A 24,491-nucleotide genomic window follows, 5' to 3' on the forward strand; every position below is an offset into this window, starting at 1 on the left:
CGATTGATTTTGAGATGGTTAGTGTTAATGCTTGATAAAGGCCACTAACACTTATCAATGGAAAGGCCCCAGTTTAGCCCTTCCTCGTTATCAAGCGCATGTCCTCACTTTTCGGGGTGATGTGACTCAGGAGTTTCCACAGAATCTCCACCATTTATTCTTGAGGAAGTAATCTAAGCCTTTACACTTATAGAACTTCTTTTTGTTGCTCTTCGGATGTCAGGGGGAGTGAACCCAAGTCTGTGGATGTCTGATGTATTAGTTGTTTTTTTTTCATGCTCTCCAGGGGGTACATTTCTTTTCTCTGTGTGATCAGAATGCCTGTCATTCTGACTCCCTCGCTTTTACGAATTATGTAACAAGTGGAGAGGGTGGACCGTGACAATTCTGGCTGGACTGACCACTTGGTTAAAGAACTTCTTTGTCAGACAGACAAAAAAAAAATCTAGAAAAAAAAAAAACAAGTGAATATCTTTAAACACGCGACGAACCATCCCACCTGGAAGCTCTCAAATCCTCTCGTCTAGACACTTAGAGATAAAGCTCACACAAAGGCATGACTAAGGATTAAAGACGTACAACACACTACATGTCAACGGTTTGGTGCGTTTCTGGATATTTTAAGGTTTAGGAGGGGGCAGATGGTGCAACTGTGTGACCTTTTTAATCTCTGAACTGTGAACTCTATGGAACCAGAAGTCCTTTAGCAGTCAAAATAGCACTTGTCTTGCACAGCCAAGTGCCCTTAACAATTCTAGAGTCTGACTTGAGCACGTTGTGTCCTCAGATGATATTAGCTGATATCAAGATGTCAAATTGAACGGGTATTTTTCATACATTACAGCAGATGCTCAAAAATGAGGGAGTAAAACTATAAATTAATTCTAAATCCAGTTTAGATTTGCTGACAGAATTTGAAGCCAATAAGAGTCCTTGGCAAATATAAGTACAGTACAGAATGGTGAATGGGCTCTTTCGGTTTATTAAATATTCATCAAGAGATAAGTAAATCAATTTTTCAGAGTGCACTTAGATTTCACTGCCACTGAAATGAAGGTTACTTAAAGCCAAAACGTGTGTTGGTGTCTGCTCAGTGAGTTACTCGTAATGAAGGTATAACTTGCCTCTCCCACCCAAAGTCAGTTGTGATCAACTTTAACCCCACTGTCCTTCTGCACAGGATAAGGTTGATGGAAAAACCATTGACAGGTGGCTATCTTACAAAGTGTATTTTTAAGTTAATATTGACCAACACTGAAAATGCAAGTTATCTTCAGAGGAGCACCCATTTTGTACACGCCAGACAATTGTAGGGCTCGCATAGACAAGCATTCTCACACACATTCATCCGATTAACCATTTCGAGAGCTTCAAATATACATGTTTTGAGAATCAATAAGGAATCTGGAGTATCGAAAGAAAACCTGCACAAACATAAAGAGAGAGCACAGATTTCAACCCAGAACCCAAGAAATGTGAGGTAGACATGCTAATCATAGGTTCAACTTACTGCCGACAACAATACAGATGGCTAAAATAGTAAGTATGCAGCTTCCAAAAAGACTACAGCATGAATTTGATGTTAACTGTAACTCAAGGATTAGACGTAAATATTTGTCTAGTGTCCCGTAACATCCCTGCAGTTGACTAGCAACCAGTTCAGGGTATACCACCCCTCTCACCCCCAAAGTTAGCTGGAATAGGCTCCATCTCGCCCATGTCCCGTGGCTTGGTTCTCATGACAAACATCAGTATCTGTGATGCTTTCTGTGGTTCTTCCTGTCCAAGGGCAAAAATCCTCATGGTTAAATGTGCAGGCTTTCCTGTGGCATTTTCAGACAGATTGGCTGAGTAAAGACAAACAACAACACAACACAAGACCAATAGTGGTGGAGAGTGTCTGGCCCACAGCTAGAGTAAAGCGCTGTCCATGGGAATGCCACAGACCACTTGTGCATTCCTAACACAAACCCTTGTACAAACCTCCATAATATTGCTGATGAAAGACAGTATGAATATATATCTCACTAAATCAAATGAAAAGTTTGTCACATAAAATGTTAAAGTACATGACCAAATAGTTTTCCACTGCAAGTTAAGCAGACTTACATACCATAAATGTCATTGAACAGACGCCTTTGTGCCAGCAACAGACAGAGCTGGCCGAATCCAAAAGGGTACACATCACAACAGGAAGAAGAAGTGCCTTGTGTGTTAAATTTGGCCTCAAAAGCCTTTGTTTTACCATCTTGGCCGATGCTGATGTACAAACAGAGCGATGGCATGTTTGGAGTCAAAGCATCCTAACTCTGATAGCGACAAGGTTTATTGCCAGCACAAAAGGGCCACAAATCTCACCTCTACATCTCAGTGGGTTAATGCCATGCCTGGAAAATCCAAAGAACTGTTTAAAAATCAGAAAAGCACTGTTGTGGCAAAGAAACGTAGTGGCATCCACCCCTGATCCCATACCAAAGAGCCAAGCCTGTTGCCTTGACAACCTCATTGCCATTACAATCATAGAGAAGGCACAGTGATGCAGTCAGCGTCAAGCCTTTGCCCAAAAAGCTCAGCCTGGTCAAGGATAAGGAATAAAGGGGTTTCATTTCAATACTAGTCAGAAGCAGTTGAAGAGAGCGGTCCGAACTCCTGTTTCCCATGTTGCCAGCTTCTAAACTACCAATTTTCCCAAATAAATTGATAACGAGAAGTCCATTTCTGTCCTTCAAGCTATGATCTCCTCCATCCTAACAAACTAAAAAGGCTTCAGTAATAATAGATTGAAAGGTATCTGCTTGTACAAGACAGTGTCAAAAGGGGTAAGGCATGTTTCTCACTGAGAAAATAAAGAGATAAATCCAGCACAAAATTAGTCAGAAAGTTGTTGAGAGGGTTTTATACCGTTTTGGATATTTTCCTGGATTTTCCATCAGTAACTGGAAATTGCTGAATTGCCAATATCAGTGGATGGACAAAAAAAAAAATCTATTCCTCTCCTCCAAGGTACAGTCTAATCTATACTAATGCACCCAAACCATCTCGCTAATAATGGACTGTAAGGTATCTGCTTGCATGCGCGGCCAAAATCGTAGAACATTTTTTCAGCAGGGTATGCAGAGAAGGCTTGGTCAGTTCGGGCCCTCTTACTGGATAAGATACAACCGTGGGAAAGGACATCTCCCTCTGACTAATGTGTACTGGATCAAAAAGGAAACATTCACCCCCAGGAGATAGACACACATACACTAATGGGATTGAATGCTTCTTGACACAGCAAATTATTCCTGGACCTTGGGTAAACAATAACTCTGTGGTAACTAAATTTTCACCTTGCTAACACTAACTTCAGGTCGTGCCTCATGCCAGACAGGACCAGTTAGTGTTTTGTACCATTTCTCCAAAGAATGTACTGAAAAACAAAATGTCAGGGTAAATTTGGGACATAGCCTCCCAAAAAATAACTGTGATTGTGCAATTGCTCACAAAGGTGAAGCTCACTGATGCTGATGTAAACAAGCGAACTCACCCGAATCCCACAATACCGTGATTTTTTTTGTCATCTTTTTTTGTCTTTATCCTTGTCCATGACTTTAATGTCGTTCTTTCTGTATCTTTACAGTGGTCCTTGGAATTAAATTTCTAATGTGTTTGTGCTGTACTGTATATATAGTTATAGTTTATAGTTTTAAATTATGTCTTGTGATTACTTGTGGTCAGAGGTACGTTGCAAAAGTGTCTCTTTTGAGTTTGTAAATGAAATATATTATGAGTACAATGGTGTTGTTGGGCCTATTTTAGTTCAAACCCCCTTAAAATGGGTTAAGCCAACCCGCCCCATAAATTATTTGGTCGTTTAATTCATTTCTTTGTATATTTATTTATTTACGATTATTTGAACCCCACATTTTCTTGCGTAAGCAGGGATAAGTCACCAACGAGCCGTCTTAAGATTGCCACCTGAATAATAATAATTATCATCATTATATTGAACTGGAAGAATTCAGACAGTTGAGTAAAAAGAGTAACAATGGAGTGGAAATCTAAAGCATCTCACGGAATAAAGCCATTTGTGATGCAGTCCAGGTATCATATGGAGAACAATGTGGATATTAGATACGAAACAATTCAATCATCGTAAAGGACTTTTTAAACTTGAAATTTTATGCAGTAATGATTAAAACCTGAAGAGCCAAGAGATGGCTGTCAAGACAAATTAACCTACAGGATCCCAGATATTTTCATGAATTTGGCCAAAAATGTTAAAAAGCAATTTCTGAGTCTTGCTAAACTGTTTGTAAAATGTTGGACTCCCATGTTATTTTCATTCACATCCTGTGCATCTCCTGGGTAACTAGCCTCCCCTATGACATAAAACCTCGTGAGACCCCTATGAGTGTCTATATATTGACCCCAGGGCACCAATTAAAAATAATAATAATAATTGAGAAAATTGCTGTACTTTTAACTTTTTTGGCCAATTAAAAAGGTTTGATACGATTGTGACACCTCATTACATAAAAAATAAAATCGGGGCGGAGGTAAGGGGGATTTTAAGAACAAAACTGCATTTTATTTAAGAATAGTATGTAAAAAAAAAAATAATAATTTCCACTGTGTATGTTGAGTAATACTTGACTACAAGCTTCATTTTGGACAACGTTTTTTAAAATGAGAATTAAGACAAAAACAAGGTTCAGACTAAATTGGCCGACTGTAAAACATGAATCGTAAATGTTTGTGGATCACTTGTCGTGTTTTTATGGAGGAATGGCGTGGAAAAAAAGCCCAATGTTGGCTTTGTCCTGCTGCAGCAGCTGTTGCTGTTTTAACAAAAATGCAGGATGAAGGTCTGTGAAAGCCAAATCCACACAGGTGGCACGAACAAAAGGGAGATCAACAATAACATCTCATTGTAAATGTGACATATTGACTTGGTCAACCAAAAGGGGAACAATTTGATTTAACACGATTACTTATTTGTATCATCACGAAAAGGAATTTAAAAAAAAAAAAAGTATTTCAACTGTGTAAAACAATACTGTTCAAATCAAAAGAGCACAGTATTTCAGACTCTCTCATAATTCTCACGCCATAATAAAAATAACTCTGGTCTGTACCCTGAAATTCCTTAGGAATTAAAAAGTAGGTGGGACGGTGGCTGACCAGTTAGCACATCTACCTCACAGTTCTGAGGACCAGGTTTCAAAACCCAGGACAGCCTGTGTGGAGTGCTCCAATCCACAACCTGAGCCATCAAACGACACTCGGCATTTACAAGAATTGCCAATTTTAGTTGCTCTTTTTGTCAAATTTAAAAGTGTCCTTCGAGCAGGAATTGAACCAGCGACCTAAGGATTTCTGCTGAATTTCTACAGTCCTCCACTCTACCAACTGAGCTATCGAAGGGTTACTATGTCCAAAGCATGTGTGGAATAGAGCGATTCTCAGCATTTACAAAAATTTCCAATTTTGGTTGCTCTTTTCATCAAATTTAAAAGTGTCCTTCGAGCAGGTACTGCACCAGCGACCGAAGGATTTCAGATGAATTTCTACAGTCCTCCACTATACCAACTGAGTTATTGAAGGGTTACTATCCAGACAGCATGTGTGGAACAGAGCGATTCTCGGCATTTACAAGAATTGCCTATTTTAGTTGCTCTTTTTGTCAAATTTAAAAGTGTCCTTCGAGCAGGAACTGAAAAAGCAACCTAAGGATTTCAGCTGAATTTCTACAGTCCTCCGCTCTACCAACTGAGGTATTAAAGGGTTACTATCCACACAGCTTGTGTGGAACAGAGCGATTCTCGGCATTTACAAGAATTGCCAATTTTAGTTGCTCTTTTTGTCAAATTTAAAAGTCTCTTTCGAGCAGGTATTGAACCAGCGACCTAAGGAATTCAGCTGAATTCCTACAGTCCTCCGCTCTACCAAGTGAGCTATCGAAGGGTTTCAATGCTGAGAGCATGTATGGAACAGAGCGATTCTCGGCATTTACAAGAATTTCCAATTTTTTGCCATTCTACCACTGAGCTATCAAAAGGTTACTTACAGAATGGCACGTGGAGTGTGTTTTTCTTCATCTATTACAGATAAACCGCAACGATTTCACTATGCTGTGTGCCAACAGGTCAGTTTTGCTGATGAAAATCTGTTTTTAACTGAATAAAAAAAGTAATAACAACGACAAACACTGGATTTCCAAGAGGGTGCTTTCGCATCAAACTGATATACAGACCTTATAAATGCAGTGGATTCTGTTTATTGGCCTGACCATATTTCTTTGGTATGCTCAACAACAAACAAACCAGACCTGCTCGTGAAAAAAAAGGAAAGATGTTTCGTCTCCCTTAATGTTTGGCTCTCAGAGACCAGGCGACCCGCTTGCTGCCTTCACTCTGGGCGTAGTATTGCTTTGGAGAAAGTAGCATTTTGGGCCCAGAGTGACCAACATTCAACCAAGAGACTTGGCCAATGCTTGTGGCAGACCAGGAATGTAACACAAAGCTTTGAGAAGCAACAAAATCAGGCCCCCACAATAGACATTTTTGGGTTCTGAGAGAGTAAAACATAGCCACAAATGAATTAGCGGTAATAGTGCCGCTGGTCCCTTTCAAAATGCAACCTCATAATTCATATTATGGACAATAAACATCAATTGCTGTTGTAGTTCCCACAGCCTCCAGGGATTATTTATCCGTATAAAGCATGCAGGTTTGAATGACGTCCAACACACGATGGCAAATTCATGTTAAATTGTCTGCGCTTTGCAGAAGACATTTTACTGATTTTCCTCACTGTTCTTTGGTAGTTTTATCCTTTTTTTTTTTTCAAGATGTTAAGATTGTATTTTGCAAACAGTATTTTTCAGTCAAAGCAATATCAAACCTTGAAATTTTGGGTTCATATGCCATTAGAAATTGGATTCTCTTTCTCATTTTTTCCCATGAGAAAATGTGATCACGTTTAGATTTTCAGCAAAGAGCAACTCTAAAACTTTCCTGGCATTTACCTACTTTTTAAATTCCTCTGTGACTGTGACAAAAGTGTTTATCTGATGTAAATTTGTACGTTACTCACCTTCTGTAGTGTCCTCATTATTCTGATTGAAGGTCTCGTAAGAGTCCCATCGAATTAGCGGATCTTGCGTGTTGTAGTCCACAGAGACGCTTGGCCCGTTCTCCAGGTGATCCATACCTTGACCAGAGGTACGAAGAAACAGAGCAGGAATGTGAATCTCCAACCCTCAATAAATATCGGGATTAAAAATAAAGTGAACATCATGAACACGTACAGTACACTAAAATCTAACCATTTAGTATACTAGACATAAAAAATGATACTTTGATTCTTACCATACATTTTTTCTGGGCCAAAGGAAAAGATAAACTCGACTTTGCCATATTCAGGAAACCTCTCATCTGCAAACAGGAAATCATCAAATATCACAATTAGAATGGGCGGTGACTGAATTGCCATCCCACCAATTTTGATAGATGCCTCATCAGAATTTTTGCAATTCCATCCAAAATTGTCATCTATTTGTTTTTGAGCACGGGTCCTTCTATTCCATGCAGTCTGTCATGACAGATATCTCAACCAGAATCTGTGCTATATGTTGAAACTCGTGTCAGGGAATATATTTTTTCTGACTTTCTGTGGGTGCTACTGAGTGAGAGACTTGAACAACATACAAGTCAAAAGGGCCACTTGGAATCCACTCAAAATGGCTTCATCAATGCATATTGGTCAAGTTTTTATTCAATTCTGACCACAGATCCTTTGAGACTTTTTTATGCTTCATGTTATAATAGCTAGACCTGTCTACCGACTTATGTCTATCAATGAAAGTGGTGTCTCATGTTTTTCCCAACTTCCAATAAGGTATGAGCCCTGGAATCAACCTAAAATATTTGGTTCAAAGCAAAATGTCCGATTTCCTGTCCAATTTTGCTCATGGGTCCTTGAAATCTTTTCTCATATCCTGTTATGATGGACATGTCGGCCAGATTTCACATCAATTAGTGTAACTGGTTCTGAATTAGCAGGGGGTGCTACTGAGTGAATTTGGGATGTTAGGGGCCCCTATAATACATACACTTAACTAGGCTACATCCATCCCTCCATTTTTATAGCCACTTATCCTCACAAGCTTTGCGGGGAGTGCTGCAGCCTATCTCAGCTGTCAATGGGCAGGAGGCAGGGTACACCCTGAACTGGTTGCCAGCCGATCGCAGGACACATCGAGACGAACAATCACACTGACAACTAGGGGCAATTTCATTTTGCTTTGTTTTTGGAATGTGGGAGGAAACCGGAGTGCCCGGAGAAAACCAACGCAGGCACGGGGAGAACATGCAAACTCCACACAGGCGGGTCCGGGACTGAACCCAGGACCTCAAAACTGTGAGGTCAACGCTTTACCAGCTGGTCCACCGTGCCGCCACTAGGCTACATCATCTTCTTCTTCTTTGCCTTTCGGCTTTTCCCGCTAGGGGTCACCACAGCGTCATCTTAGATGAATGCATATTTGTTTGGCACAGTTTTACATCGGATGCCCTTCCTGACGCAACCCCACTGCCGGGGAGAGAAGCTTACAGCACCTGGTATTCCCAGGCAGTCTCCCATCCAATTACTAACCAGGGTTAAACCTGCTTAGCTTCCGAGATCTGATGAGATCGGGCCTTCTCAGGGTAACATGGCTGTAAGCCCACAAGGCTACATATGCTTGGAAAATAAACAAAAATCACTTTTCAGGTACTTTGAGGTCGCCACAAAAGGCTCATATTTGATTGCGAGAACAGTAATGGTGAGGTTTTTTTTTTAGGTCCATCGAGCGTACCTTTGAATGTCTCATCTAACTCGTCTTTCCCAAAGACGATTCCCAGGTCGTGAACAGCGCACGTGTGGAACTGCACCCGGAAAATCACATCACGGCACGGACCCCGATAACGCTTGTGGTAGCACTTGAGCTGCGGGAAACAAAGTCGTCGGATGAGATTTCAGAAGTATCACAGCTACTCTGACGTCTTTTCCAAAACAGTTTCTCTTCTAGAAAGAGTAAAACGTAGTCATAATAATGTAAATTGGTACATTGGTGTCATAGTTTCCAACATATTTTGACACTGACTTACTTGCTAATGAATGTGTTTAAATAAAGCGAGCCAGATCTCCTACTGCATGTTTTATGGCCCCATGTTTTTCTGTAAATGTGGGATACAATAAACGCCGCATGGGCTTAGTATATTCAGCCAATCTCTAGTTGTTGTAAAAAAAAGCAACCATCAACTTTAATAATTTCCTCATTATTAAACAATAAAAAATGTCTTCTGCATATTGTTAGTCGAACGTAGTATTTCATTAAAATTAATGCCGTGTTTCCTCATCAGTCTTAAGCCTATGTAGTCTTGGTATTTCAGCAACGAACAGAAAACCGACATTTGCCACAATCCCAGGAAATGGTTTCTGACATGGTGGTAAAGCTACTTTCTGCGTCAGTGAGGATATTTCATTTGTTGCACTGCAGTGTTTTATTCATTGCATCAGTTAAAATATGTCAGGAAGTGTCAGGAAAAAAATGTCACTATCACTACTTATGAATGTCTCTTGTAACGAAAAATTCAGGTTTGGAAAAATATTGTCCCGTTATGAAGGAAAATTCAGCATTCGAACGGAAAAAGATAGGCGCTGGATTCATACCCCCAAATTCCACTGAACGTTAACATCTTTCATCTTGGTTTGGGTAGCATGATACAGCTGCTCTCCTATTAGCTACCGCTGTAGCACTTTCCTGGCATCCCATTGGCAAGGAGGGATGTCAATCTTTACCCCTGATGCTATCCGTTTCCTGTGGACGCTCGACTGTCACTGAATCACGCTAGCGCTTTCACACGTTGTCACATGCTGGCGCACATTGATAAAGTACAACATTTTTTGTAAGTGTTTTTTGAATGTTTATTCATTTTTTTTTACCATGGGCCCCAAGAAACTTTAGAAGAATTATGTTGTGTGTGTGTGCATACATTCATACGTTTTCTTTCAGCTGTCAAATGTTGCCCGCCTCCTCCCCCATGATCCCTTTTGGGAGGGCTCGGAACAGATTAGGCTATTTACATGTAAAAAGCTCTTCTACTTGAGAAAAATTCAGGATACTAAATGACTTCCAGAATGAAAAAAGTAGAGGCACCACTGTACTGTATTATGAATACTATTACTAAGCATTTTAAATCAACATTTAGTGCATTAACTGTCAAAATGATGGTAATATTAGGTTAATTAAGTCATTATTTAATGTGCAAATATGTAACATGAACCATCCCCACTGAATATGTTGACAAAACTTGTTTCGGACTGAAAAAAAAGTCAAAATTTTAAATGGCTTTATTGGAGCTGCAACATAACGGGAGAATAAAATCATACTTGTGACTTTTTTCATGCCAAACAGCTACCAAGCATCTTCTTACCAGGATGTCTCCTTTTAGAAGTAGCCCAGGTTCAATGGTGATACAGATACTCGTCTGACTATCCCCTTGAACATTACTGCAAAAGAGGTGGGAGGAGTGGGGGGGCGGGGGGGTAAGAACTCACAGCATTGCCATCGCACTCAATTGGAATATAAATTGTATTCCAGGTCTCTGATCCACATAGTGTTGCACTCTTGATTGCTCTTTATCTGCTTACAATTGCCTCCACTTTCAAAGTTGTGCAATCACAAAGTCAAAGACTTATTTGGCACATTAGTGTCTACATGGCTGTCTAAAAATTGGGAGCAGTAGATCAAAAGCTGGCGAGTGCTAATAGGGAGCATGTGAGGAAGAAAAGTGGGAAGGAATGCCATGCAGGGCCTTTGCGCAGGTCTTGATAGGTAGAAGGGCGCGGCATGCTCGTAATTTCACACGTTTACTATAAAAAGTCCAGTTGAGTGACGTGTCGAGTTTTGATTCAAACACTCCAGTTACATTTGGTTTTCAGGACCAGCTATAATGTTTCTGGATTTCTTTCACTCTCGACATGATCAATTATACAAATCTGTTAGAAACATGGTAAAAATCATGGTAAACGTTGTTTACTGTATATATTGTGATGACTAACCAATTTCATCAATATTCTGAGCATTACCTTGCAACAATGGTAATGGTGACAAAGAGCTTGCGGTTAGGTTAAGTACATTAATGTGAGGGGAAAGTCTTACAGGGAAGTATATGGGAGTGAGGGGATACGCTATAACTGAAAATGAGTTTTCATTGTTATTGCTATGCTATTACAAGCTACCTGGCCCTTCATTCCCATGAAAGCATTTGAGCTTGATTAAGACTTACTAGATCCCAGATGTGTAGACGGGCTGCATGGCCTGGTATATTTTGAGGAAAGGACGGCATCCTGGTGAAACGCATTGGCATAGCGTGTCAGCCATTTGTGAACACTTTGTAAATACAGTAAACGGGTGTCACGTACCTCCTTTGGACTCAAAGTTGGGGATGCCGTGCATGATGACATGGTGAAGAAACAGGGGTTTGTTGTTGATCTTGATGTGTCCGCTGAGCAAACCACTGAAGTACTCCACATACCTACGCAGGAAAAATGCAGTTAGCGCTGAATACAGCATTATTAAATTGAATCTTGGCAAAGATATCTGTAGAAAATACAAAATCTGTCTGTCTATATGTGCATATATTTGTACGTTTGTTTTAAAGTAGTACAACACGCACATATTATTTGAAATGTAGATCAATTAACCTGCCTGTTAAGTTAAAGTTCAAATTGACCCATATTACAAGTTGAGAGTATTATTTTGTTTTTCTTTGTGGTGTAAATAATATATACCTGTCGAATGAAAATGGTTCTCTTAACACATTTGCGAGTTCTGACCCTTTTTGAGAAACACGTTCCATTGACTCAGAAATATCACAATGAAGCTGAGAATCGGGTTGATATGATTGCCTTGAAGATGTTGCTTTCCAAATGACACATAGGTTGCAGCATCCATTAATACTGACCACAACAATGATTTTGTGCTATTCTTACAATTTTATTGATCCTTTTTTTGGTCCTATTTCTCAAATGTCATATGTTGTTCAATTTAACATACACGGAAACGTTTTATGTATTTTTCCGACAGTTTGGGGATAGTTGATTTAACACACCCAGGATCAAATTGATAATTATTAGTTTCTGGGAAACAAACATAACGGGAGGGTTGAGGATAGAGCCGTCTTTGTGAGACAGTTCACGAGTGGGTCAATCTCGGAATATACTGTACATAAACAACCTGCGGGGGACGCTGACCTTCTCTGGGAGGGTTGACCCACAGGAAGGACTTTGTCTTCATAGAAGCGCTTCATGGCAAACCTGTCCAGAGCCTGATCAGCACTGTTATACATTGACAATGAGTTTATGTTAGGTTGAATGCCATCAAAAACTATTTTACATCCTTCATTTAAAAAAAGATGAGGAACAACTGAATATGTTTCCACAGGAGTGTGAATGCCTACCTGGCGGATATATTGCTATAATGCATATAGGCAGCCACCACCACTCCAGTTCTGCCTCTGTTGCCCTGAAAAGGGATCAGACGAGATGGTTGAGGTGACCAAAAGATAACAGAGTTTTTGATTTTACCTTCCTGTTATGTTCTGGTTCAATTTGACCCATTTGTAGTGGTTTCTCAGTGTGCAATTTCTGCTAGTCTTAACACTGTAAGTGTAATCAACTGCTGCTGAGGGGGAGAATCATCGCATCTGCAAAACCACCACTTTTCAGGAAACCAAAAACTGGCATGTTTGTTGAGGGAGAAAAAAAAGTGTTCCAATTAAATATCTTTTTATAACATTCATTATATTAAAAAGTGTTTAAACATGCATTTCTTATTAGAAAGACCAGGAAATGCACTAAAAACTCATACTCATACTATCCTACTGTATGTGTACCAATGCATCCTTTACATACTAACACATTATTAATTTTTTTTTCCTATTTGTTAATTTTCCGTTCGGTCACATTTTACCCCGTGGTGAGAAACAGATGTAACAGGATGGTTAAGAGACACACTTTCCTGATCAAAATTCTTAAATGTGCACAAATCAAAATACTAAACTGTTTCACTCCCCTGCCTTTTTTTTCCATCTAAAAAATTATGTAATACTGTTGCACTTATTCGATACATGTGCCATGACAACATGCGGACACTGAAACACTGTCTTCTTCCTCAGTGAGAAGTACCAAAACGTCCAAGCCCACAACAGAGGAGTTACTCAACTTCCTGGAAAAACAACAGCAGCTGTCATGGCAACCGACTTGTTTGTTACCTCCCCCGTGGCGAGCTTCTTGGAACAAGGGAGCAGTGGTGTGGGATCCCAGCGGCAATGATTGTATTACAAATTATATATTACAATCAGACACTAATTTAAGACATCAGGCCAGTAGTTGTCAATAGAAATACTTCTTATGGTTTTTGTTGGTGCAATGATGAGGGCGGTTTACCGCATGAATATAATGTGACGCTTGAGCAGTAACAGGAAAAATATTGGTTGGCTCAGTTGTCAAGTGCAACATTTGAATGTACTATTGTCTTTTTTTGTGCTTTTCCAGCCCTCCGCAACACAGCACGCCGCAAACTCCAGTGAGCCTTCAATGACAGATTCACACGAGAAATAATTATTGCAACCTCAGAGGGGTCCCGTGAAGGTCTTAAAGGAGACATACTGTATCACATATTATGCTGGTTGTTTCTGCATTTAAAACTATTCCCAAGTGTATTATGAAATACTGACTTATAGTCGGGTTTTTGGTGTGCCTGCCCACCCATCAAGTATGAATTGAAACACACAAGTAAATGTTTTATCTGCCTATCTATGAAAAGGTGACTACATTTGATGATGATAATGATGAAGATGTGTGTGAGTGTGAGTATGTGTGTGTCCAAGTGCAGTGATTCCCCACCATTGTATCAGGCGTGTTGTGGGATTCGATCCAATTTCACTGAATGAGTCCAAATGTTATGATTTATTTATGACAATATCATCTCTCATTCATTCATCATCATGCTAGTGACAAATAGTGACAAGGAGAATAAAATGCTCATCTACTAGATGGAAGAATGTACAGTGTGAACCTGCATATGCACTTTTTTTTTTTTAGATAGCTTTCACTAAAGGTACGGTATAAACTTCTGTCTCCTTGAGTTAGAAGTTTTGAATCATCTTCATCTTTACCACACTGTGGACTCAGAGTCAAGTTGCCCGCTCCAGATCACACTAGAGGCAGTAGGTGGATGCAAAGGTGAACTGTACCTTCTGCCATCTAGTGGATGAGTATTTAAAATTGCTTTTCCTGGCATAATTTGATTTACATAGATACAGTAAGTCATTTATTGAAAAGAAAAAAATAATGATTCTCACCAATTACATCTAGTTTAAGAATTCAAAGCATAAGTCAGCCCAGAGACCCACTGTTCATCCTCGTGAATGCGCTTTATCCCAGCCGCGCAATCTTACCTTATTGTGTATGACCACCACATTGTGGCTGTCTGCGCTCAGCCACGTGTCCATGGCCTTGCAGATGCTGCAGATCTTATCCAGAGCTGGTGCATGATGGTCCGGCCAACCAAAGTCCAACACCTGTCCGGAAAGAAGCACCACGTATAAAGTTAAAAAAAAAAAGCAAGAGGAGAAAGAAAGCTAATGCTCAGATTTTAGTTTACCTTTAAATGAAGTTCGCTGATGTCGTAACGTTTCTCACTGAGGTTGAAGAGCTGAGGAGGAAAGAAGATCAAATGGTACTGATGTTTTTTTTTGGGGAATGTTGAATTCTGGGCTAAAGCGATTGATTGTATTACATCCTCTAAAAATATTATTATCAAAGATTAACTCTTGTTGTTTGTTAAATTTGTGTTTTTCTCGTTTTACAAAAACATTCAACAAAATGACCTAGCCAAATATAGTAATAGGCTATTGATGGTTAAAATCGTAAATATGCCATAATCTATCAAGGAAAAATAAATATTTTCATTAGCTATTATCTTGAAAATATATATAATTATTTTTACATTCTTGTGTGAAAGCCTTTTGTTAACTCATGTTGACAGGTGACTGCAGGTTCTACCCATAAATAAAATGGTGGAGAGTTTAAATGTGTTTTCACGAACTATGATGTGTGTGTCAAATAGACATTGATGATTACATTTGAAAGTCAGCTTCAAAGAAAGTGACATTTTCAAGTTCAAAATGTAGTTCTCACGTGCAGAAAATAAAATGCTCTCTGCAGTAGTTCATCGATTTCATGAATGGAGCACTTTAAGTTTTTTTCATATGTACAGGTTAAAAAACACTATACAGTAAGCAGTGTTATCATCAATGTGTCAAAGGGTATTGTGGCTCCTAGTGTTTTTATTTATTTTTTTTTAATCTTTTTGTACTACTGTATAAGTGTTTGGACATTAACTAATCATCGGTGGACTGATGCAATGAAATCGATACAGAGTATCGTTCCATCCTTTTGCTTTAGCAAATACTTGTCACAATTATGGTGAAACGGAGTCCATCGCAGCTGACCTTGGCCAAATAATCCGGGTTCATTCTAGACTGGTCCCCAACCAATCAGACGGCCTTTTCGAAAATGTTACTTTGTCAAAAATGAGCTCAAAACTCAGGTGGACTGTACCAGGTAATTGTGGCCATGTTTGGAGCGCAGCATGGATGCGACCTCGCGCAGGTTGGCCGCGTAGCTCGGCTCCTCCGCGCTGCTCGGGAACGAGACGGAGATGATCCTCTCCGTGATGTAGAGCAGGTCCACCTCGTAGCCCTCCTCCAGGGACTGCAACAAACTCACGCTCCTGCTCAGAAAAACGACGACACAGGTATCGCTAGGTTATTTCAACATCCTGTTACTGTATGTTGCAGGTCAAATCATCTCTGTATATTTTTTAATATTAAAATTTTTACACATTATTTTTCACTGAATTGATAAAGCTCTTCTGCTGGTTTAATTTTTCCTCGTGTCTTGCCATTGTTGAATTTGCAAAAACCCTTACATGATACAAACGATACTAACCCTCGTATATTAACCCTCTTGTTGTGATTACTACAATATTCATAAGCGGTCAACATGACCCGCTTTATACTTAATTAAAAAAAATACATATTATTGAAATCATTATTTTAAATGAGGGTTATTTTCTACATTTTCAAACAGGTCAATTTGAGTGGTGACAAAACCAGAGGGTTAAAAATAGTTTTGCCACCTATTTGAGGATTTATAGGACAACAAAAAAAGCCTGTCTTCTGTTATTTGATTAAAAATGAACCAAAGAAATGAAACTGTATAAAAATAACAGTAGGAGTTAACTAAAGGTGGTGGAATGGAAGTGAACCAGTACACCATAAAATATGACTCTTAAAAAAAATAAAAATAAATAATAAAAAAAATCCAATTCATGTAATTCATAGGCATCTGCTCGTGTGTATGGAAAAAAATATTTTTTTATAAATATAGTCCATCTATATAATAGTTAATAATACCCAATATATAATAGTATAATAGCAATACAGTATTGTTTTTATATCATACAAGCATGTGTTTCACAACAATAGCGCACGGACATTTGTTGTTTTCTATTTTTTCAAGTATTGTTCCACAGAAAGATGCAAATGCACTGCAACAAATGCATTTAAGTGCACATAACATCATTTTTCAAGTCCAAGAGGACAAAAAGTCACCACGCCGCACGCAGCTGATAACAGTTAGCGTCTGTCATTTTTATGTAAAAATCCTGATTCAAATTTAAAAATTTTTGAACGCAAATACGACTTTTCATATGTTATTAATAGTAAATGTGTTATTTATTGTTGTTGCTTTTTCATTTAATGGCAACCAGACACTTGGACTCATCTCTAAATATGATGTCCCACTCCTCCCTGATGCGGTCACTGCCATGAAGGTTCACAAGAAGAGGTAATGGATGTGAATGGGTCAGGGAGGAGGCAAGGAGAGAAGACCCTTCACACTCAGACAGCTTCATATTTCCCAGATTTGTCAGCGGTGAGCAGACCACAGGAAATTGCTCATAACATGTGGGAGAGCTCGTCCCACTTCTACTGTACAACAAACCTTGTTCCACATCTGGAGCCACTCGAACTGCTTACTGGAACTTCTTTATTACCAAAGATGGAGGTGAGACACGTTTTCTCACGTTCACATGTTCTACTTGGGCTTTGTTTTAGTCAAAATTTGAGTACATCAATCTCTCTCTCATACCCTTCTCCTTTTGAATTTTTTTTTTTACGTGACTGATTTCATCTACCGTATTAGAGTCAACTGCCTATTCACAATTCGCTATTTACAATTCCAACTATTCACTTTTTCTGTGGAACTTACTCTCATCCATTCATTTTTGGTGCTCTTTCTATGATGCTCCAAGAGGCCCCAAATGACAACAAAATCATGTTTCATAGGAATGTAGTAATCGTGTAAAGGAAGTAGTGCTGAAGTGATCCAACCCAACTGAGAGTCTTTAGATCTTTGCTTGTTGGGGAGGAGATAAGTTTACCCTGGATTGTTAGCGGGAAAACCAAAATGTCTTTGCCAAATAAGTTAACTTGGACTTCTGGTGCATTTTTTTCAAAATCATATTTTTTTCTGCCCCATGGTTAAGATCATTTATCCATCATCAATGCTCCAAGCCACTTATCCTCACAAGGGCTGCAGGAGTGCTGGAGCCTATCCCAGCTATCTTCGGGTATACCCTGAAGTGGTTGCCAGCCAATCGCAAGGCACACAGAAACAAACAACCATTCACACCTACAGGCAATTTAAAGTCTTCAATCAAGGTACCATGCATGATTTTGGGGTGTGGGGGGGAACCTGAGTGCCCGGAGAAAAGCCACACAGGCACGGGGAGAACATGCAAAGCCCACACAAGCGGTGTCGGGATTTCAACCCCGGTCCTCAGAACTATGAGGCAGACGTGCTAACCAGTTGAGCACCGTGCTGCCTGGTGCAACCCTAGAATACCAGCATACTTGACACCGCCTGTGAAAGTCTTCAATCAGCCAAGGGTATTACATAAGAGACAGCTGCCATCCTTAAGACTTGTATGGATTCTTTACCCCGCGTGGAAAATGATGAACACATTCAGTGTACTGTATGGACTCACACATACTCTACACGTTTCATATCCTTGAGTGTTTTTTTTTTTCAGGTAATAACTGATTAAGCATGAACGTTCAGTGTAGCTCAGTACAGACATTCATGAGTTATCAAGTTAAAGTGTGACATGTAGTTCCATTTAAGGTCATTTTGTGTCTGAAAAACCTTGGTGAAAAAATAATTTTACAGAAATGCAAGATTTTCTCTCTTTATTGGAAATCACCATCATCTTGACCCCGCTGTTATTTTTCTTCCTGGAATGTTACATGAACAAAAAAAGCACTTAATATCCATCCATCCATCCATTTTCTTAGCCGCTTATCCTCACAAGTGCACGGGAGTGCTGGAGCCTATCCCAGCTGTCATCGGGCAGGAGGCAGGCTACACCCTGAACTGGTTGCCAGCCAATCACAGGGCACATAGAGACAAACAGCCGCACTCACAATCACACCTAGGGGCAGTTTAGAGTTTCCAATTAATGTTGCATGTTTTTGGGGTGTGCGAGGAAACCAGAGTGCCCGGAGTAAACCCACGCAGCCACGGGGAGAACATGCGCACTTAATATTTCATTCTTAATTTCACTAACCATTTCAATCAATATCTAATAGTGGTTACACTATTTTCAGAAAAACAAGAAGAAAAAGTATTTATTTAAAAACTTTTCGGGGGTCAATTTGAGCCATAACGTAACAGGATGGATCACAATAAACACAAGGGGAAGATAAAACATCCTACCTCGAAGGTCTGCGCCGTGACTCCATGCTTTTTGAAGATTTTGTTGAGCCCTGTAAAATATGACATAAAGAAACAACATAAATATTCAATGATTATTTTTAATCAACATGGATCAACAGTTGCCCGATGTGCAGTATACAACACATTTTCAAAAGACATTGTGTCCCTCTTATTTTCAAATATAGATGCTAAAATCTCTATCTCCAGTATCTTCTGGACATCTTTTCTTGGCATCACGGGTTAGCTGAAGTCTATCTAAACTGAGTTTGGGCAAGAGGCATGGACGTGCCCTGGACTGGTCAGTTGCGTGGCACATGTAGACAGACAAGCAATCATTCACATCCTCATTCACACCTTTGGTCAATTTACAATCTTCAGTCAACCTCAGCTACATTTTGTCAAGAGAAGGAGTAACAATACAGGACACGTAAAGACAAACAAACCTTCAATTCACTTAACATGGATATAGCTGAAATGTGGGAGAAAGACAGATTACTCCGGGAATACCCACACGATCACAGGAAAATATCTTGCTCCACACAGGAAGGTCAGACTCAAAATTTGAACCCCAAACCTTAGAAGTGTGACGCAGACAAACTTGCCCAATTGCTTTATTGTGTTTCTTCTGAAATGCCTTAAAATGGTGGCAAAGCCCCATTTAATGGGAAAGTAGTGCCATCTGGTTTTCAAATAACTATCTTAAAGTGAGGCAAAAGTACAGTTTTGGCACCATGTTTTCGCACCTTGGCGCCAAGTAACTGCTGTATGTTGAAGTGAGTTGAGGAACTTGTACTGGAAAGGCCAAAGCCCTGTCCAATATACAAGTAGTGGTTTGGTGCTGTCTTGTGTTTGCAATTATATATATTTTTTAAATTCCGGGAGAGGGGGGGCAACCAATTATCTGTGGATTTTCAAAATTGGCAGCAACGTTGAGGACCTGTCCCTGCGATGACTGTCATTGGACAAATGGCATCTTCATGAATCTGTTAGGTCATGTAGTGGAAGCGTAGCTGGAGGCATTTCACTACGTGCTTTGCATGCTTTGGCTCCTCTTCAGTCAAGCTTGAGTGCAGGGGGAGCAGCGGGTGTAGGGGGTGTTGAAGAACCTTGAGACTTGTTCACCCCCCCTTAGTGTTTAGGTCTCATTTATACAGGAGAGGCTGTTATCCATCATAGACGGGCAGGCTTAAGCATCAGTGTCAAGAGTACCGCTAGCCAACCGGGGATGTGTTACAGCCTCCTTAAATCTGCTCAGACTCCTAAAAATGTTCTGCTCTGAAGGCCACTTGCAGACCTCTAGTTCTAATGAGTAATTTTGTACTTGTAGGGTCATAATTGAGCCACTAATGTTTGTGTGTGTGTGTGTGTGTGTGTGTGTGTGTGTGTGTGTGTGTTTTCCTAACCTGGTTATTTGTCATCTTGAAAGAAAATATGTTTCCATCTATGGTGAACGGACAGCGGAAATACAGAGACAACTATATTTGATCATCATTGTGCTTGTTATTAATTAATGCTCCTGTTCGTTTGTTTGTCAAGAATGTCACTAGGTCAATGCGTTTATTTATCCAAGTGTCAAATGAAACAAATCCCAAAAGACGTTGTTGCAAATGTGTGAAATGAACCATTTATTGACTGTGTTACACTCCACTGCACAGTAACTGTTCAGATATCCATTTGACCCGCAAAATAAGAGGGAGGTTGAATATGCCGTATGCAGCCTTGATTATAATACATCATTACAACATGAAGCTGTAGCAATGATAGCTGAGCAAATGTTGTGCTGCTGTGTGTTGGTTCAACTGCTTAAGTATAAATCCAACGTTGAGCACAATTGAACATGCTTGATTTAAGAACTAAACAACATGTTTAAATATCTAATTTGCTGAATGAACTCTCCTCAACCAATCCAGAAAGTACACTATATATATATATATATATATATATATATATATATATATACATAATACATTATCCTGTATTTTGCATACATCAACACAAGCTTATTCACAATTTTCCCGATTTTAAGCATTCACACAAGTCCACGGCTGGCACGAAGCAACACACATGCTTCCCTTGGGCTTTGGCCAAAACGGTTCAGTCTGGCATGAAGGCTCGCTCAAGGACCAGAAGGGTCACCAGAGGAGAACAGTGACGAATGGGCAAGAAACAGCTAATTGGAGTGGACTGAGAAAAAGGCACAACATGGAGAATTTAGAGGGTTGAAATACCAGCTCCACACAAACTGTCATCATTACAATACAAATTCAAAATTTCATCATGAATCCTCCCAATGATGACAAAATTTTGATATGATGCTTTGCTCACAAGAGATGGTGAAGTCCACAGGGCAATTAGTGTAGCCCATCTGTCTGCGAGACCTTTTTCCGATTCAGGCTCATTTTGGCTAATGACAATTACTCAGAAGGAGTTTGTCAAAGTTTGATCCCTGCAAATTTCCAAAAATGGCTGCATCAAAACAAAGCTGTCAACTTCCTGTTCAATTTCAGGCATGGGTGCAAGGGACTTTTTCTTGTGTCCTATAATGACAACAAAACGTTCACCGAATTCTGTGTCTACCGGTGGAACTAGAGAAGATTTTTTTTCTTTTTGACAAAGTCCAAGACGTAGAACTTGCCCAAGAATACTCCCTGTTTATCTTTGAGCACCGAAACTGGTGCTGGGGTAATTTTTTTTTATAACTTTGCAGGGGCGCTACTCAGTGCTGTTCAAAAGTTTGGATAAGATCATTTCTTGTTTTCCACCATCATTCAAAAATCTTTGGTAAGATGAAGGGTGAACAGTAGTGAGGACTGCTATGATGTATAGATTAGAGACAGTGGCACTGATGACACAACAGGAAGCAGAACTGGAGGTGGCAGAAATGAAGGTGTTGAGGTTCTTGCTCGGAGTGGGCCCTATTACCAATGAGCTCATTCGAGGGACAGCTAAAGTTAGATGTTTTGGAGACAAAGTGAGAGAGAGCAGACTTCAACGGTTTGGACACATCTAGAGGAGGAAGAGTGAGTATATTGGTAGAAGTGTGCTGAGGATGGAGCTGCCAGGCAAATGAGCGAGAGGAAGACCAAAGAGAAAGTGGATGGATGTTGTGACAGAAGACATGAGGGCGGTTGGTGTTAGAGAGGAAGATGCTGGAGATTAGATGGAGAAATGGCTGGGATGGAAAAAGATGACACGCTTTGGCAACCCCTAACGGTACAAGCCGAAAGGAAAAGAAAGACAACTACTGTAGAAAAGCTTGGAAGTCACTTAGAAATGTCCATATTTTCAAAAGAAAACCATAAGCGTATATATGAACATGCATGCAAAGACTACCTCTATAAAATTTGGAGATCACTGCAAAATGTCCTTATTTTTTAAGGAAATGCACATTGTTGTTTTTAACCACATTAACAAATTACAATTCTGATTAATTCAATTTCTTCTCGAAGAAAATTGCTTTTCCTTAAAAAGTGAGGATGTTTTCACAGTACCTCAATTTTTTGTATGGTCGTGTGCTTTTTCATCACGCAATTGCAATAACTGGCATTTTTTCTCCCATGAAAAGCGGAAAGTTGTCGATAGGTGAAAAAAAATTTTTCTTTGGGTGAAAGATAATAATAATAATAATAATAATAATAATAATGAAAAAAATGGTTATTCTGATAAACAACAAACGTAAAGCTAGAAACCACTGAAGCACAAACTGAGTGAAAGGTTTGACACGTAACATAAAATAAAAGCAAAAAATGGAAAAAGAAATTGTAAATGCGATAATTTGTTGAAATTTTGAAAGTTAAGTTAATTGCAGTTGCTACATGTCATGTTTACAGGAGTATTTTTAGAACTCACATTGTGAACAAAATCTGTATTGTAATTTTCTCTAAACTCTGTGTAATCTGTTAATCAAAAAGTGATCTTCATTCAGGGAAAAAAAACTCAAAGAAGAATGAAGGACACGTGAGAATTAGAGGTAGAAGCGGGTATTGGGGCGCAGGGGGTGTGAATTTTGAAAGCCCATTTCCAGATGAAAACCATCTGGGGATATGGACTCCACAAGTCGGCCATACAAATTAAGCCGATGAAACAATGCGTGGCAGGCAAAAAAGGGAGGGAGACATTGTAGCAGCACCCCCATAACAAATGGTTGCAGCATACTACCAGGATCAAAACAGCAACACAAGCATGATATTTGCTCATTTTTCGAGAACAATAATACTCTGTCTATTTGGGATTTGTTTTTCAGAGGGTCCTGGGTCAAATTCACCCAATTTATATCCAAAAAAAACACTAAACTTTGTTTATGTAATTGTTACTGCTCATGTTTCATACTGGAAAAACAACTCATATAGTTCACATACTTGGGTCAGTTTGAGCTGCAACATAACGAACCGCACTGTGATGTTCCAAAATAAAAAAAAATAGATCAAAATTCAAATTAACCACAAAAAAGTAAAAAGTCAAGTAGATGTTTCGTTATGAAAAATAACAGCATTGTTTTTTTTTGTTTTGTATTGTTTTTTTACATGGGTCAATTTGACCCGCAACATAACAAACCCTCCCATGTTGTTGTTGTCATACCACGCTACGATGAGAAGCAACAATGCCCGTTACAAGAAAATTTGACCCTCCTCTCACATTTGTGAACAGTAATAATGTCTTGATTTAATTTCATACACAAATGTCTCTGGTGAAAAAAAAACATCAACATTGTTTAAACGGTATCTTATTACTATCAGCTGAGCACAAAATTTTTTTAATAAAGTCATAAAAAACGACCACAAATTTCATTTATTTGGGTCAATTTGACCGGCATCACAACACAAGGGTTTTGAACAATCCATCCAGTGTTCCTTCCACAGCTGCCTACCTTCCTAAATAAGTGGCCGGTACTCCATCGCCATGCCCCCCTGAGGGAGGAGAGCCGCCTCCTCAAAGAAGCTTCTCTGTTCATCTCCGGAGCGCTTTCAGTCCAGCACTGTAGCGAAAACCTCCACGCTTTTTCTTTGAGAGTGTGGAGGATACTCAAGGGATGGAAAAACAGGGGCTTCTATTTTGGTGGGTTTGCTGCAGTGGCCCGACTCATGCTCCAGCCTTGGTCGCCCCACTTCTTACTTTGTCGTCTCTCTGTATGCTCCTTGTCAAGCCCTTCTGGTGTCCTCTCAGCCTCTGGTTTTTCCCCTCTCTCTCTCACTCTCTCTCTCTCGCTCTCTCTCTCTCCCCCTCTCTTCCTGCACCCCTCCCATTCGGACTCCCGTCTTGTTATCTCTCGCCTCGCATTCAACTTCTTTTCCGCCCCTTCACCCATGTGAGGACTCCGATCTGAACCGCTGCGGTTAACCACGTTTGTATCTTGTGATGAACGTGAAATTTTGAGAGTCACAGATTGGGACACAGATTGAGACTAGTATGGGGGGATGGGGGAGGGGCAGAGTTGGACACAAAACCTAAGTCCACGATAAAGCGAGAACAGAAGAAAACCTTTTTGTGTGTGTATATTTTTACACCTCCCACTTACTTTAAACTCATTTTAAACTGATTCACACCCATTTGTTTGAGACATAAATTGCAAGAATAAAACAGATTTAGAAAAATACTGTATGTATTTTTAGATCTGTGTA

At 39.6% G+C, this 24,491-nt stretch overlaps 1 protein-coding gene, 1 non-coding gene and 1 pseudogene across 18 annotated transcripts in view; all 3 read right to left on the reverse strand.

Annotated features, from left to right (window-relative positions):
• The window catches only part of tns1b (tensin 1b), a 135,415-nt gene that overhangs the window by 20,757 nt on the left and 90,167 nt on the right, over positions 1–24,491 (reverse strand). For 13 of the 17 annotated variants that reach the window (XM_061841438.1, XM_061841440.1, XM_061841439.1 and 10 more), the window contains 12 exons: positions 18,874–18,923; positions 15,655–15,826; positions 14,696–14,746; positions 14,490–14,612; positions 12,489–12,553; positions 12,283–12,366; positions 11,452–11,564; positions 11,316–11,376; positions 10,461–10,536; positions 8,840–8,969; positions 7,351–7,418; positions 7,078–7,198 (listed from right to left, as the gene is read on the reverse strand). In XM_061841438.1, the coding sequence (XP_061697422.1) occupies positions 7,078–7,198; positions 7,351–7,418; positions 8,840–8,969; positions 10,461–10,536; positions 11,316–11,376; positions 11,452–11,564; positions 12,283–12,366; positions 12,489–12,553; positions 14,490–14,612; positions 14,696–14,746; positions 15,655–15,826; positions 18,874–18,923 (1,114 nt within the window). Of the gene's footprint in view, positions 1–7,077; positions 7,199–7,350; positions 7,419–8,839; positions 8,970–10,460; positions 10,537–11,315; positions 11,377–11,451; positions 11,565–12,282; positions 12,367–12,488; positions 12,554–14,489; positions 14,613–14,695; positions 14,747–15,654; positions 15,827–18,873; positions 18,924–23,740; positions 24,255–24,491 lie in introns of those variants that run through there. The other 4 variants (XM_061841451.1, XM_061841450.1, XM_061841436.1 and 1 more) reach the window with 2 other exon arrangements.
• Positions 5,321–5,406, reverse strand: trnay-gua (transfer RNA tyrosine (anticodon GUA)). The gene is given in 2 exon segments: positions 5,321–5,356; positions 5,370–5,406. It is a non-coding gene; the product is annotated as a tRNA-Tyr (tRNA).
• Positions 8,589–8,707, reverse strand: LOC133512774 (5S ribosomal RNA; annotated as a pseudogene).

The sequence above is a fragment of the Syngnathoides biaculeatus genome, chromosome 14 (assembly GCF_019802595.1).
Source record: "Syngnathoides biaculeatus isolate LvHL_M chromosome 14, ASM1980259v1, whole genome shotgun sequence".
Lineage (NCBI taxonomy): Eukaryota > Metazoa > Chordata > Actinopteri > Syngnathiformes > Syngnathidae > Syngnathoides > Syngnathoides biaculeatus.